General features: G+C 38.1%; 1 protein-coding gene across 2 annotated transcripts in view; it reads right to left on the bottom strand.

The window, feature by feature from the left end:
- Positions 1-17,678, bottom strand: part of LOC100565556 (guanine nucleotide-binding protein G(q) subunit alpha) — a 125,706-nt gene that overhangs the window by 50,848 nt on the left and 57,180 nt on the right. For both annotated transcript variants that reach the window (XM_003216474.4, XM_008103274.3), the window contains exon 3: positions 3,744-3,898. In XM_003216474.4, coding sequence (XP_003216522.1) covers positions 3,744-3,898 — 155 coding nt within the window. The remainder of the gene's footprint in view (positions 1-3,743; positions 3,899-17,678) is intronic.

Genomic DNA, 17,678 nt, shown 5'->3' on the forward strand with positions numbered 1-17,678 from the left:
GATGTCTACATTTCTATAGACCTAGCTGCATGCTATGTATATAAAATGTTCTTGGGTGGTCTTGTTTCATGTATAATGAATAACCTGAGTTTGCTATCAGAGGGATGATTACTCATGGTCTAGGAATTCTGTTTCAGTTCACATGTCTGAAATATATTCCTGGCATCAAGGCACCAAACAATGGAGGGAGAAATCTGCATCCCTTCAGTTCCTTACATTTACGTAAGAGATCTAGATTTCAGTAGAATTTGTTGCCGTTTCCTACTTAGGCAGACCATAAAGGGAATCTATCATGGGGTTTGTTGGCAAGATTTGCTCAGAAGGCCTTTGCCTTCCTCTGAGGCTGTGAGACTGATCAGCCCAAGGTCACTCAGTGGGCTTCCACAGCTGAGTGAGATATGGTCTCTAGAGTTGTAATTCTATGCTCAAACCATGCTGCAAAAGGTTATGGTGACCCTATATAACTGTTTCCTGCTGTTTAATAGAATGGCAGCCCTACAGCGGTAAATAGCACAAGAATTCACGGAGGCAAATTAAGGTGCCTTGGTTAAAGTTTCAAATATTTGTATCCAGATACCTTGTCCCCAATACAAAGACAGATATCCATATGTAGAAGAGAACTTGGTTTTACTTTCATTTATGTCTGCTGTAGTTTCTATTGAACAACAGATTGGTTACTGTAAGATTTAAATTTTCAAACAGTTAAAATGAATAGCCCTAAAATAGTGATTTCTGTTACATTTTACTGTTCCCACAACTTAAGTTCTCCAGCATGTGAAAAGAGCTAAACAAACTGAAGTGTTAACCAGGATGTGTTGAAGAATCTACAAAGGAAGTTACCCTGCTTACTTCAACTTCCAGGGATTGTGCTTATATTGTACATTTAAAATCAAGAGCCTCATTTAAAAAAACAATTTTTTTTTAAAAAAAGGCTTAACTTAAAAAATATTATAAACATAGTGCTATAAAATACAGAATGCAAACATAAAATCAGCGATTTTACAAAGAGTAAGTTTCCAAAAGACACTTTTCAAAAAGACAATTAGGATAAACCATAGCAAGAATGAAGTGAAGTTAGAAAGTATGGAAAACAATTCAATTGTCTCTAGTTTTTAACTTGTCTTCCATCTGCAAACATGTGTCCTCGTTTCTCAACCCAAATCGCCACACCTTATGAATAAATGTACACATGAGCAAAGGCAACATACCAAACCTAGTTGCAAATACCTAAGATTGCAAACTGCATTATGAAATAAGCTGTGTGACAATTTAATTCCTTTTTATTTTTAGATTCTTAAACATTCATTTTGACATCTTCCGTTGAGATTAACCTTTTGTTGGCTGCACTTAAATGTCCTTCCCTCAACAAATTGTCCTGAATATCATTCCTGATTATTATTATTATTATTATTATTATTATTATTATTATTATTATTATTATTATCTTTATTTATATTCTGCCTTTCTCCCCATGGGCAGACAAGGCTGCTAACACCTATCTACACTGAACAGCTTTAAAGTAGCAATACAAATTTAAAAGAAATTAAATAATAAGTGTGGTAAAAACAGAATTAAAATACAGAAAATACATTAAAATGGCCTTTAAAACTCATACCCCCCCCAATACCACCAACCCTCCCCAGAGTCTTCCCCTACCCTTCCCCAAAAACCTGTTGGCAGACTTGACCTGCGGAAGGCCAGTAGGTATGGGGCCATCCTGGTTTCTCTTGGGAGGGAGTTCAACAGCCTGGGAGCAGCCACCAAAAAGGCCCTCTCCCATGTTCTCACCAAGCATGCTTGAATGGGTGGTGGGACCAAGAGAAGGCCCTCCCCAGTAGATCATAGATGTTTCCTAGGTTCATAGAAAGAGATGCGGTCCTTCATCAGAGTATAGATGGTATCACACTCCAAAACTTCGGATGACCTCTTCGAATGGTTTCATGTATAAGTTAAACAGCACAGAGCCCTGAGGGATCCCACAGGCCAATGGCCCAGGAGTTGAACAGAAGTCCCCTCCAGGAAGAAACGGAGCCATTGAAGAACATTGCCTCCAAGCCCCATCCCAGAAAGGCAACCCAGAAGGAGACCATGGTCAACAGTATCTAAAATCACTGAAAGATCCAGGAGAACCTATGCAGAGTAGTGGACAGGGGGAGTGTATCCACTCCCCCTGTCCACTACTCTGTGTAGGTCATCCACCAAAGCGACCAAAACTGTATCTGTTCCATAACCAGGCCTGAAACCAGACTGAAATGGATCTAGATAATCAGCTTCATCCAGGAACCCTTGGAGTTGCGAGGTCACCACACGCTTCAGAACCTTGCCTAAAAATGGGAGGCTGGAGACTGGTTGGTAACTGTCCAGTACAGAGGGGTTTAAGGAAGGTTTTTAAAAAAGTGGTCTTAACACCGCCTCCTCAAGTCATGTGGGGGCTCTGCCCTGATGTAGGGAGGTGTTAATCACTTCCCTGACTCACTCCACCCCCTCTGGCCTGTTTTATGAGCCAGGAAGGGCAAAGGCCTAAAGCACATATGGTGGCTCTCACCTCTCTAAGAACTATAAGGGGTAAAGCCACCTTAGAGTCCCAAAGTCAGGAAAAAGTTGGGACAAAAATAAAACATGTAAATAAAAATGTTTGTCTTTATAAAACTCTCCAAAATGAAGATTCCATACACTTTCAGAGAACAACCCAATTCCCTCTGTTGGTTCCAGTGAAATTAGTATCTTCTGAAATGTGATGTTGTTTACTGATTGATTTTAACAAATATATGACAGCATTAGCTTTCTTTTTGGTATGAAGAAATAACGGATTTTCCCCCTAGATGCTTGTTGTGTTGTCTGTTAATTGTCAAAGCTAATGATTCTACTCAGGATCCAATGATTCCACCCACTACTGCACTGGAAGCAGAACAGGAGTTTCTCCTTCTCTCCTGGATGGCTTTCTTTTCTTTTGCTCTCATTATGCTACCTAAACATTTCATCTTGAACAGGGGTTTGTAAAGTTTTCCACTTGCAATCCCTTTCAGCCCAAGAATATAAAAAGGCATAAAAATCAAACATTTAGTGATAACAAATCGGTATTTGCAAGGTAAATGGGGTGATTTTTTTCTTTTTATGAAGTACAGCTGAGGCAGCTTCTGCAGAGTCCACTGTAAACACTGCACAACAGATTTGTGTAAGTATCTAAAACAGTCACTATGTTATGTTCAGAAATTTTTCAGAAACTGTGATTATATTCCTGTCGTGACAATCTTGAGTCATACAATGTTAAGAAAATCCCATTTTTTTGTTTTACCCCCCTCCCCCATGGGTAAAAACAAACAAACAAATAAAAAGAACTTAGAGAAGATGGCTTTATCAGATTAACTGGGTCAAGCAAATAAGTTTAAATGCTTCAGGGCAAAACAGTTGCCCATTTGAGACAGTATTATCAGTATTACAGTCAGAATTCTCCACAAAATCATCTTGTTATATAGGGTTCTTCTTCATGCTAATCAGCATATCTAAATTGATATTTGAGATCTTGTGCTACCTTATTACACAGACATAGATGCACATGAAAACTCCCCTTTAAATTTTAAATCAGGCATATTATTAATAGGTATATTGGGCATACTATTTGTAGAAAAGAACCAAACATGCATTTGAATTCTGAAAGCAAATCTAAAAAGGAAATGCTTCACGGGTTATATATTTTGGGAAGTTATAGAAAAATGATTTCACATTTTCACTTTTATACTTACTATTTAGTGGAATCTGACAACTGATATTCCCGTCGTCTGTCATAGCATTCTTGTATTCCAGGGTCATTCCATAAACTCTTTATTGCATCTACGTAAGGGTTCTCAAAGGAATTCACTTTCTCTATATCAACATCTCGAACTAAATGTGCATTACCCTGCAAATAAAAAATCCACAAATATCCAATTAGGCACACATTCATCATCAGCACACACACAGATAGAAACAGCATAGATATCTTCATATTAAAATGATCCTTGTAACGATGTTAGAGGATGTCCTTAGAGATATGCATGCACTAATGCTTTTCTTCTATAATTTATAGTCATCGATATAAAAACTGGCAAATTTCCTGAGGTTTAGAAGAAGAAAATATTTTAAGAAAAGCACAGTAGGAGGCGTGGCATCAGTCAGAATGCTGTGACAAGAGAGCCACAAAATAAAGTGGAACAGAAAAAATAGAAGTGACTAGTAGTTTAGGGTCAGTAGAAATAGAGGCCATCCATACTGCAGAATCATAGCAGTTTGACACCACTTTAACTGCTATGGATTCATCCTGTGGAATCCTGGGATTTATAGTTTGTTGTAGCACCAGAGCCCTCTGACAGAAGGATTGCTGTTTACTCGTTCAGTCGCTTCCAACTCTTTGTGACCTCATGGACCAGTCCACACCAGACAGAAGGGTAAATTCCCACAAAAATAGAAATCCCAGAATTCCATAGCATTGTGCCATAGTACTTAACGTGGTGTCAAAGTGCTTTGATTCTGCAGTGTGGATACAGCCAAAGTGAGATGAGTACCTATGATGTATGGACACTCAGGTTACAGGAATGCTTAGCAATCGAAGATACAGTAATAGAACTTGTCAGGCTTCTTTTCAACATTCTTATATTCACCAACTTATAATTCACTTAGCACTATACCAACATATGAAGGCATGACAAACTTATGAGAACTTATCAAAAGGTGTCAATAAATACGAAGGCACATAAAAATGGCTTATGTTAGATAGACTTTCACACAGAGACTAAGACCAAGCAGGAACTGTGTTCAGTTCTAATATCTAGTATGGTTAAAGCTAAATTTCCTTAACTGTAGGGTTCTTAGTTCAGCTGCTTTAGAAAACAACGAGCTAGGCCCATTCACACAACATAATTAATGTACTGCTTCTTCCCACATCCACTTCTTGAAAGGGAGTGAGGAGATTTGGAATTACCTATACAGTAGAGTTTCGCTTATCCAACTTCCGCTTATCCAACATTCTGGATTATCCAACACAGTCTGCCTCCTGCCCGGATCCACAGCTGTTTCTCTAGGCAGCAAGGACTGAACTTTTTACGGATTTAACTTCTGACAATGTTGTTACTGTAAATTCATTCTATGCAATTCTATCTTTATTTGTAAGAAATTTGTTAGTAGCCAATGTTTTTGTAGTCAATGTTTTCAATATATTGCGATACTTTGGTGCTAAATTTGCAAGTACAGTAATTACTAAATAGCGTTACCTTGTATTGAACTGCTCTTTCTGTCAAATTGTTGTAAAACATGATGTTTTGGTACTTAATTTGTAAAATCATAACGTAATTTCATGTTTCATAGGCTTTTCCTCAATCCCTCCTTATTATCCAACATTTTCACTTATCCAACGTTCTGCCGGCCCATTTATGTTGGATAAATGAGACTCTACTGTATTTATAAAGTATCTTCTGCTTGTTTCTGGACTTTACTATTGCAACCATTGACCTGCAAGCCTTGCCTCCCACTGTCAAGACCCAGGCTGCAGAGCACCAATAACCATGCGCAGAGGCCAGAATCTATCTAATATCTTTATTAAAGGAATATATACAGTCAATAAAAACAAGTGAAGAATATAGTTCAGAAGTAGACCTTTCAGGAAAGGTCAAATATAGTCCAGGAAAACAATGTCCAATATGTGATATTAGAGTCCAAAGTTATAATCCAATAACCGAAACACACACTTGCCAAGCAAAGTGTGGGGAAAAGACAGGGTCCTTTAGTCCAATGGAGCTTGACAACAAGGCTGGAAGCAAACTAGATTCTTGGCAAACAAGGCTTGATACGTGGCAACAAGAGGCAAGAAGCAAGAACGAGGTCCGTGGCAAGATCCGGGGACAAGGCAGGCTTGGAACTAGAACAAGGTCCGTGGCAAGGTCCGGGGAACAGGGAACTGGAGTAGCGTAGTCCACACACGATCTCACTCCCGAAGCTGACGAATTGACTCCGCAAGGATCTCCTTGCGGGTAAACACCTATATAGGATCTTGTTTTCCCGCCAAGGAACACTTTCCCTGGGGAACAAGAAACGAAACCCATACTGTGTCCAGATGCATGACTCCTTAAGATTTCCCAAGGGAAACAGGCTTAATCAGCTAATTGTCTGGCAGCAATCCTGGCGCTTCTGCGATTCGCCTCCCTAGCGCCTCTATCTCGATTATAATTATCCCGGCGAGAAAATGGGGGAGATTTCTGCTCAAGGCTTGTTTGGCTGACTTCTTGTGGGCAAACATCTTGCAGGTGCAAGGGCTCCAATTCTGGCTGAAACGGTGGGAAACCCAAGTTTTCCTCTTCATCTGCCACAATAGTACTAGGAACGGGACTACATGGCCCATGAGTCATCACACCCACTCCCTAAAATAATTCTGAAAAAATGTAATAGATAGAAGATACATACCAAACTTATGCTTTGGAGTTTGGTGTTATCTTTTGGGCATGTTGCTGAATGACCAACACCACTATCTCAAATAAGTTGCCTAAATCAAGCTAGTGTCTGCTAATGCTAGATCTTTAGCAGGAATGTGTGTATTTCTGCCAGGGCCTCAGAGTTAATATGCCGTCTTTAGATGGACCATATTTTTTATCCTTGTTTATGTTTTATCATATGAGCTGTCTGGTAAGGTTTTTTTCCCATAAATGCGCGTCTTATTTGTCATGTTCAGAGTCTCATTTTTATACCAACACAAACACAGGAGGCCATCTGTTCATGCAGTTTCTCCATTACATTTTGCAAAATCTTTCTTCCTATAATCGTTTTGCCTCTCACTTTTCTTTTCTTTTCTGTGCTCCTCATGATTTTATGTACTAGATTGCCTTGAGTACAAAATATCACTTAACTTGTTCAGGTTTAAAGAGTGTGTGGGTGTATATAACATATAGCCACTCTTTAAAATATATATGAACTGGGCACAGGAAATGACTGGTTCCTGTTTCTAGGTATCATTAGAAGCACTCAAATACAACTTTTTATATTAAGAGACAGCTCTGAAGCTGCCAACATCGGCAATATGAACTACAATGTTCTCCATTTGCTCATGCACAAAATCATTTGAGTCCATTTAGTACACTCACTACATTCTATCGTAGGGCTAGACTTAGATTTAGACTAGTGAGCAGTCTGGAATATATAGTCAGCTTAATTCAAATACCAAATGAAACTTAATTTCATAATCTGGAAATCACCTTTCCTTGTTTGCTTAGCTATGAGAGAGAGCTAACCAAACAATCTCAATTTTCAATTTTTAGTTTCTGTTTGGAGTAACCACAGTAACAGCACCGAGGTTCTAGCGGAAGCAGTTATCTTTTCTTTAAGCAAGCAAGCTGTATTCCTCCAAAATCTTTTTGCTGTTAAAATTAATGTCATTTGGTTTACCAGTTCTCTGGAAAGCCAACTCAATATCCACTAGAAACAAATGTAACTTCTATGTTTCATGCTTTAAACCTTTTTTTAAAAATTAGTGGCTAGTTTAATAAAATCACTAACTTGGCACCTTGGCTCCATCGTAACACCATCCCCCAGCTTCCAATAATTCTCTATGGAACTGACTTCCCCATCGACATCAGTTTCAGTTTTTGTCACAAGTCCAGGAATATTAATCGCGACTTGCCTGTATGGTTATGGTGGCTTCACTTATGCCAAAAAATATTGGGGGGCAATTAGAGCGATTTAAAAAATCAGACAAACAAGGAGGAAGCATGTCAGCTCTTTTTCAGCACACAGAAACATTTCTAGTAAGACGAAGTTTTTATTATTGTAGCTGACATATATAACAGCCTGTGCAGCTGGTGAAATAAGGCAGACAAAACATTCATGTTAAAACAGAATAGATACAAATGCAGCAATAATGCTATAACCTAACAAAGAGAAGGCTGGATTTTTGAGAGAAAAAAACCACAGGACAGTGGCAGCCTCATGTTAGCATGGTGAATATACTATTCCAGACTTTACAAGAGTCATCCAAGGTACTGAAGCCTATCTCCAAAATAGCTTCAGAACACTGGGTAGGGACTTTATGTCTAGACTGGATTAAAACTGACATGCAAGCTACAGCAAAATAAATGTTTTCCAATACACTAGACTCTCAGTTAACTGGAACCCAAGCAACCGGAACTCTCAAACAGCTGGCAAATTATCAAGTCAACACAGGATTTATGGTATAATATGATATTGTGGAGCCCCTGGTGGTGCAGTGAGTTAAACCAGTAGTTTGAATCCAAGGAGTGGAGTATGCTCCCGTTGTTAGCTCCAGCTTCTGCCAACCTAGCAGTTTGAAAACACGCAAATATGAGTAGATCAATGGGTACTACTCTGGTGGGAAGGTAACGGTGATCCATGCAGTCATGCTAGCCACATGACCTTGGAGGTGTCTATGAACAATGCCGGCTCTTCAGCTTAGAAATGGAGATGACCACCAACCCCAGTGTTGGACACGGTTAGACTTAATTTCAAGGGAAAACCTTTATCATTACTTTATGATGTACTGTACTACCTAGACCTATTTTAATAGTAATGCTCAAGCCACCAGAAACTACATTTATCTGGCATCTGCTAGCTCCCATATTGTATATTCAAATTTACCTTTAGATAAATAACTGCAGATCATGTTTTCAAAGCACACTGTGAAAACCCAGAACCTTTATTTTAATTTCTGGTGCCAGATCATTAATTAACCCAGTGGCTTGTCTAATTCTGCACAAAGTTTACATGTGGCTGTTTTGCACAGAAAAAAGCATTGTCTGCAAAGGAAATAGTACTATTATGTAGAAAGCGATGTTTTTATGGAAATCACCCATGTGCACATTTTATGCAGAATAAATTCCCACTTGCAGCACTTTATGTGAGAAAACACATAACATGTTTTTTTCCTGCACAAACACACACATGAATTTTGCACAGATTTAGTCCTGACTTATAAAGATCCTCACTAGTCCAGGATTCTTCTCACCAAGATTTCTCAAAACTTAAAAACATACTTTTTGACTTTTGGAGGGAATATTTGAAATATCCACTCTACCATAAAAAGTAGGCTGCAAAATTGCTTGAGTATCTGAGTTCTAGCCTGTCACTCCCACTCCATCTTTCCTATTTTTCCTTCTTTCCCAGGTTTCCAAACTATAAGCAATTTTATGAACAAAAACATTTGCTGCTTTTTACATGTTTCAGTTTAACCCTCACAGACAGCTGCTACGAATATAAATTCATACATATAAGACTATGAGGAGTATTCTTAGTTCTTGCATGTCTTCAGCAAGTACCATACAATGTAATTGTTGGCACAAATCCCACAAAATGGTTTCAGATGTTTAAAGTCACACACTCTGGCTTCAACTCTTGTACTTAAAACTAAGTGTTTGCCAATTTTTCTCACCTTTAAATGAAGCTATCAGCTAAACTAGTGGGAGTGTTAATTTAATTATTGCTGAATGTAATCAGACACACATATTTTCCATCCCTATTTTCCCTCACAAATCTAGACCAAATCCCTGAAAAAATATTTGGGGACCGTGATGTGATCTAAAGAACAAGACCAGGATATGGCACTATTAAATGTGAAGGTTGAGGCCATAGGGTTAATACAGTTCGTAAACCATTTGCCATAGGTCAGTGGTTCTCAACCTGTGAGTCCCCAGGTGTTTTGGGCTACAACTCCCAGAAATCGCAGCCAGTTTACCAGCTATTAGGATTTCTAAGAGTTGAAGGCCAAAACATCTGGGGACCAAGAGGTTGAGAACCACTGCCATAGGTGGTGTCCAAAAAACTCAGTATTGGTTACCAATCCCAAACATGGCTATTTGGGACTAAATATTGTTTAGGACCACTACATTCCAAGCTCCCTCTCTGCCCATCTATAGGGATGCTAGAATAATAAAATGTTGCAGTTCTCCAGACATGAATCTCAGACTCCTGAAAGTAATCCCCCTTCCCTGATATGTTACAGGAATTAATTTATATGATAGCTGGCCTTCTGCAAGTGCACCGCTTCCTGCAATTATCCTTGGTGATTAATTTCACCACAAAATTAGGTTACTGCTTATGTAATACTATTAATAGATGCATTCCGATATCTTAAAACTGTTGAGATATACAAAGAATGGAATATATACCATCATTTATTTTTAAATGGAAATAGTTTTGCTGTAAGAACAGGCCATTTATCGTAAGGTTTTCTATATGACCTTAAGAGTATTATATTCAAAAATACCCTGTGAGTAAGGTCAATCAACTGCAGTGAGGCTTCAACTAGGTTAAGGAAACTATGAAGAATAAAGCTTCCTGCTGGGTCAGGGAAAGAGCTTTAAAAGGGATTGGCAGTCTTGTGGAAGCCAGGGTGTGTTACTGTGTTCCAGTGGGCAGAGGCTCGGCTACAGAGAATTACATTCATCTCAACAATAGCTGGTAGTTTTGTTCAGTCACCACCTGTAAAAAGGAAGTAAGATGGCTTTGTAGAATGGCAACAACCAAATTATGTCCTGTAACAGCCTAAAGAAAACACAATGGGCAGTATCCAAAACTTCCATTTGTAAAAGAATGGAACTAGACTTCCATTTGTAAAATAATGGAAGTAGCAGAAACAGAAAAGTTATCCAACTCCCTCCTTGCTGCAGAAACTCCACAAATTCCTGCAACTTATTCTGAAAACCTGAATTACAGGTGGTGCGGAAAGTTTCGGGGGGGGGGAGGGGGAAGTTGAGAAAACTCCTCAGTGCAGCTGTCAGAATTTTTTCTAACGTTTTCATAAAGCCATTTTAATTAGCAGCCACTCTCATCAATGTTGTGGCAGTAGGTATGCTAGTTAGACAGGAAAGGCCAGGAAGGTCAAATGTTCCCCAGTCACTGGCTCTTCTGGTATCAGTTTGAGGGACTGAAGACAGGTGAAAAAATTTACAAGGAGGGGTCTTACACGACATACATCAGTGCATCTTAACAAGAGGTAAGGGCAGAACTGAAAGCATTGCAGAAACAAGACCACAAGATCCTAATTAACACACACTGCTCACTTTTTAAATTTCTACCAGCAACTTCATATGCCAATAAAATTTAAGAGAAAATTGATAAATTTTACGTATCTATAGGAAGGAAGTGGGAAAGCACTGTAATACTTTTGCTTGGGACCCGAAAACATAGATGTTTTGAGTAATTGAACAAATCCTATGCTATTTCAGATGTAAAATAACTGTCCTATGTCTGCTAGTTCAGTGGTTTTCAATCTTTGGTCTTCCAGAAACGGTTCTCTGATTCCCTGATAATTGGCCAAGCTGATCTGTGTTTCTGGGAGTTGAAGTTAAAGGATTTTATTACACCATACTCTTGTCTCACAACAATCATACTGATGATGAACCAGTTTGAAAACAACCACTATCACACCTGTCTGCTATCACATTATTGTGTCCTCATCCTTTGCTTCTCCTCTCAACTCACAGTCTTTTTCCTATTTTGTCTCTTATTCCCCCTTTTTCACTAGGCTTTGCAAAATGGGTCTTTACACACACACACACATTTTTTTTTTAGAACTGGACAAGCAGACACTGGTATCTTTCCCTCTCTTTGAATACTCTTTACATGGTATTCCTGAATTAATCAATATGAGCCACAAAGGAAAAGTGCACTATAATCACAAACGTGCTGTCATATTCTCAGTTGGACTAAGAATGACAAATTCACATTTTTCAAATTCATAACAAATCCAGAGGAGATATGGAGATATATATATCTCCCCACAACTGTTTTCAATCCTAATTCTTCAAAGTCACCACACACCCTAAAATTAACAGACTGGAAATTTAGTGGCTCAGCAATATAACTTTTCGGCACTGTCATGCTACTGCTAAATGTATAACAAGCATGCACATCTGTGCCTTCAAGTTGTCTATAAATTTATGGTACTCTCATGAATTTCACTGGGCTTTCTTAGGTAAGCAATACTCATGAGGTGGTTTTGCCAACTTCTTCCTCTGAAATATAGCCTACAGCACCTGGTATTATATATCCAAATAAAAAAGTGAAAAGGATATCATTTTAATGAATAATTCTACTCAACTGGAGTTTTATTTAAACCTGATGCAGCTACCATTCCTTCTAAACCAAATGTTTCCCTTCTGAGAAATGTAAATTGGATAGTCAGGCACTTTCAGTTCTCTAACAAGGAATGTTCAGCCAGTAAATGTTTCAGTGGAAGCCAAGAGAAGTTCTACTTTTGTGTTGGTCACGTCTTTTTTTTTTACATTGCTCTTTCATTTATGTGAAATTAAGCTTATGTAATAATGAATACATCCTACATGTATGCTGCTGCTCAGTCGCATAATCGTTTCCAACTCTTCGTGACCACATGGACCAGTCCATGCCAGAGCTCCCTGTTGGTCGTTGCTGCCCACAGTTCCTTCAAGGTCAAGCCAGTCACTTCAAGGATACCTTCCATCCATCTCGCCCTTGGTCGGCCTCTCTTCCTTGTTCCTTCCATTTTCCCCAGCATCATGATCTTTTCCAAACTTTCCTGTCTTCTCATGATGTGGCCAAAATAATTCAACTTTGCCTCTAATATCCTTCCGTCCAGTGAGCAGCTAGGCATTATTTTGTGGATGATGGACTGGTTGGATCTTCTTGTGGTCTAAGGCACTCTCAGGATTTTCCTCCAGCACCAGAGTTCAAAAGCGTCTATCTTCCTTTGCTCAGCCTTCCTTATGGTCCAGCTCTCGCAACCATAGGTTACTATGGGGAATACCATTGCTTTGACTATGCGGACCTACATGTGTAGATTTTTAGAATTTCATTATATAAATTGATATTTTTATTACTACTATTTGTTTCGTTTTCCTTGATGCAGAAAGTTTACATTTTTCTCATACTGCATTCATCACATCATAGATGTGTCATATGCTATAACAACCATCCCAATTACTTCGAACTTTAAGTGGAAGCAATTGGACTTATAAACATTTACATAAGTGTTTGCCCAAGGAGGTCAACTGGTGAATTAGGAATGAATTCGGCAAAAACATGTGGCTACTACATAACAAGATAGAATCCTGAATGCAAAACCTAAAAATGCCATGTGCCTTTATTAGCTTACTAGGTAGAAAAGTACAGAACCCATTTTCAAAACTAGCACTCTTTCAATTTTGCCCTTTAAAATAATGCTTTTTACACTCTTTTTACACTCTACAACTGGTTCCACAATAGGTAGGAACAGCTACTTTATCTGTGTTTACTGCCAATATTGGTAAGTAGAACTTAAAAGGAAAAACTGAAATAGTTTTTATAAATCACAGTTTCTATGTGTGTGTATGATGAAATGAAGCTGCTTTCCTAGTCATGAAGTTACCCCGAAAAGCTCAGAAATTTGACCACAGTACACTTAAGATTCAGATAAAGTAAATATTTTTGAAAATCCGGCTATGGCTCTGGGATGCTATCTTCTATGTGGGTGTAAGAGAGATTCTGAAATCTATGGAAAACAGTAGACGGGTGAGAACTGGGAGTTGTTTTGTTTTTCCCTGCTTGTTTCTTCCAACAAGGATAGTCATTTTTAAAAAAGTTCTGATACTTTAATAGAACATTTCATAGGCAAAGACTTATAGGTACATACACTAAATGTTTACTGTGGAAATTATTTCTTTGTAACATCACTGAACTGACTTGCATGAAATACTGAGCTAAAGCCTAATTTAATCCATGACCCACTGAGTCAAAGGAAATGCAGCATCTTATATAAAATTGATTGATTCAGTATAGCTACTCCAGTTAGGATTAACAATTCGATCTAGTCCACTGCTTTCTTATTTCTGTTGACCAGAATTTCTTCCATCCATCACCTAAGCTCTCTCATTAGTGGAGAGAGAGAGAGAGAAAAGTCATTAACTGTAAATCCCATCAAGTTGAAAGCTGATACTTTTAATACCTCTTAACACTTCTTAACACTGAACCTGCATTCATTTACCTCAGGACTCTCCACAGTAGTTGTACAATAAGTCTCATTTTTAACTCTTCCTTCATGAACGATGGCTTCTTCCGTTACCACTTAATTTTAAAAAAATGTAATGTAGAGAATCTGCACCGTTTTTGTACCATTTTTGTAACACCTTCTTTATCCTAATAAAAATAAGATTGTTGCTTTCACTTACTAACCAAAAAACTAATTTGTATTTTTTTAATATGTTCAATCGATATATTTCACATCCATAAAGAAAATAATGACAACTTCAAAACTTAAGAGATAGACACAGGATTTGTTCAGGACAAATTAGCCAATGGTAAATTAGTGGACCCCCGTGAGCCTTCTACAATATCTAGTTAAACATTTTTTTTCCAAATAAGGATACGAAGTGCTACTAGCCATCAGAAACAAATGTCCAGGCGACTTTGACTTGCATTGCTTGGTATCTTCCAACTCCAAAGCTTCAAAACCAAAATGAAACAAGTAAGAACTTGACGTGAACTTGATGTGAACTGAATCCGAACACGACAGAGTCAGGTCTCTGGGTAAAATAGATTTATATTCATGAAAACTAGGATGTGGAATTCTATCTGCTCCAAGCACTACTTGGTATCTCGTCACTTTGTATGATTGTTTATTGTATTCTGATTTCCTTTGTTTACAATACTCATGTGCTGCCTGACATAATAAAACTTCAAAATAGTTTACATCCAATGTGGATGTGATTCCACATACTTTGTTTTGGGTGACTAAATAAAATTATTCTTAAAACGGCTACTGTTATATGCAGAAAACCTGGTAAATTGAAGGAAGAGAATTTGGATTTTCAAAGCAACCATAAGTAGTATTGCTGCTTCATACAAAATCCCAATAACACAGTCAGAGAAACTATCCTTCCTTTCTTTTAAAGAGTGTGGGAAAGACATGTGATTTTCCCCCTCCTTTTGAGTTTGACTTTGTGCCAGCCATGTCATGCTGTTACCGCATACAAAAACCCTGCATGAGATTCTTCTGTGGAGGAAAGGAGGGGGTATTCTTTTCTCTCTTTGTATGGCATTTTGCCTCAGGCAACACCTGAAGGACATTTAAAATGTTTTCCCTCCCTCTCAAATGCCCACTTTACACAGAAAGAGAGAAAACCCAAACAGGCCTCTCTTTTTCTCCACAAGAATAAGGAAGAATGGAGTTGCTGTTTTACTGGAAATGTGTTACTTGCTTTGGGGAGTGAAAAGTATGAAATGGCCAAATCCCTTCACTTGCAGGCTCCATAAGTTTAACTCACCTGTTTCTCCTGGCACCAAGATATGTTATCCTTTTACATTTGAATCTTATTTTCTACAGGCCCTTAGAATCAATGCAGGGATGTGTACTGGGATCAGCTGAAAAAAAATGTGTATGAGAAGGGGAAAAGACAGGATGATGGTAAAGAGAGATGCAGAGAAAAAAGAGGGGAAACCACAACAGAATATTCAGTGACAGAAAAGAGCATCTGTCTATGCTATTAAGAATTCTGAAGAGGAAGACATAAAAGGACATAAAAGGATGAGCAAAGAAGGTATCAAACATGGATAAAGACAACAAAAAGAATACCAAAAGAAGATGATGTTCAAAGATGTGAGATGAGAGAAACAACCAGAGACTGAGTAGCTAAAGGAGGGGTGGGAGGTCAAAGGTTACCCAAGTAGAAAATAAAGGTTGGGTATCCTATCAAAAAGGCTTGAAACTGTTGGTGATTTTATTATTTGTGGATTTGACTGATAGATTTTTTCTAGGCACTTCAGTATAAGTGGAAATTTTTTAACAAAACCAAAAAACACCCACCCACTTTTTTAAAACCTAAGATAACAATTCTCTTGGAATCTCTAGATCCTCCACAGTAACTTTATAGTCAACTTCCACTGGGAGGACCAAGAGATTCCGATAGAGAACACTTTTCTAGGATCAGCTTCTGATGGAGGTTAGACTATAGATTCAACCTGGAAGACCTTTTGCCCTCTGTGGGAAAGAACACAGTTGGATGCTCACAGGATACCTTCTGTGGTCTGCTAAATGTCCATGACTTTAAACCCCACATTGGAGGAGGGGGGAGGATGTTCTTAATGTGGAAAATGTGGATTTCCATCTGATGGAGTTTTACGTTCCACCAAATAATACAAGATGTAATTATATCTTCCATTAACTTTTCTATCTCTGTCTAAAATTAGGAGGAAAAAACATGCAAGAGAAGAGTTGTTATTTTTAACAAAGCCAATAATTTAAAGAGGAAATAGGTTAGTTTTCAAAAAGAAAATAAAAGAAACTTATTTCCCAAGTATTGTTTTCTTTATAAAGTATTACATCATACACTGGCTGTTCTTCAAATCTTTCACTAGATGCTACCTCCTCCCCACAGAATGGGAAAGAAGTCAGTAGAGGATTTTCAGTAACAAAGATCAATTTAAAGAAGGAAAGGAAATACCTTTAGTTTTGCAGCTGACATCCAAATGACACCACCTCAATCTGATATTAAAATGCTAATGTTCAAGTTGTCAAAGAAGAAGGTATGATGGATGTATAAGAAGAGAAATGAGACAAGTCTCCATTCAGATGTTCTTATTTGGATACCAACACAATTTGTTGTCCAAACAATATGAAAAAGAAATACAGGGTGGAGGTGCACAAAGCCTAAGCCTGAACCAGATTTTGTGGGATAATGAGAAAATACGACATATTAACTGACTGCTGAGCTACTTAAATCCTCTGTGGGAAGCTGACTGTGCTAGTTTTGCAGACCCTGCCCTGCTACAAACATATCAGAACCTGAAGGACTTGTAGACAGAATTCAGTCAACTCAAAATGCCCAAACATTTGATATTTAGAGGAACTGTATTCTTGTGAACATCAGTTCAGGTGATAAGTGTTGCAATTCTGGAGGAATACTATATGTCTTGTAACTTAAAGATGCCTGTATTTCGAGTAGAAACTAATGCGCCATCGAATAAACCACAGTGTTGCACCCCTAGACTGCAGAGACACCTAAAAACTACGCTGGAGCCACAGACTATAAGCAAAGCAAGTTGTTTATTGAATAATATATGTAAGCAATAGCAAATCAAAGTTCAAAGTCAATGAAACAAGATTTTACTCCATCAAGTACAAGACACTTGAGAGTCTTAAAGCAAGGGTCCATGAAAATCAAACACAAGAATAAACTTCAACAAGGTATCAAAATTAATCTGAGGAACAGGATTAATTTTTGGAAAAAATAATAAGATCTTTAACTGGAACAAGGAATCCAAACTGCAAAACTTTCAGAAACAATGACTGGATAATCCAAAATTCTCCAAGGCAAAATTAGGACTGGAATAATACTCAAGATACAAGACTACATGAACTTGGCATGAAAATCCACAGGAACAAGGAACAGGATTCTAGGAGTCCATGAATAGGAACCACGCTCGATGAGCAAAGTTACGACCTCTGAAAATCCCTCTCAGAAGTAGTTCCTCTTACAGCTGAAATCAAGGCCACTTTCCGTGGGAAGTTTGTTCAAAATCCTTTCTCATTAACAACCTTTTGCTTCATCTGGAAACCTCCCTTTCTTGTCTCTATTGAAATATAGCTGTCTTTCTGTCAACCTAGTTAGTGTTATCATCACTGAAATGCCCATCTACCAAGGGCTGGTTCAACCTTTACTCTCCCAAGGAATGTGGTCCAAGCTGCCTGCTTGAAA

Source organism: Anolis carolinensis, chromosome 2, assembly GCF_035594765.1.
Source record: "Anolis carolinensis isolate JA03-04 chromosome 2, rAnoCar3.1.pri, whole genome shotgun sequence".
In the NCBI taxonomy this organism is placed as follows: Eukaryota; Metazoa; Chordata; class Lepidosauria; order Squamata; family Dactyloidae; genus Anolis; species Anolis carolinensis.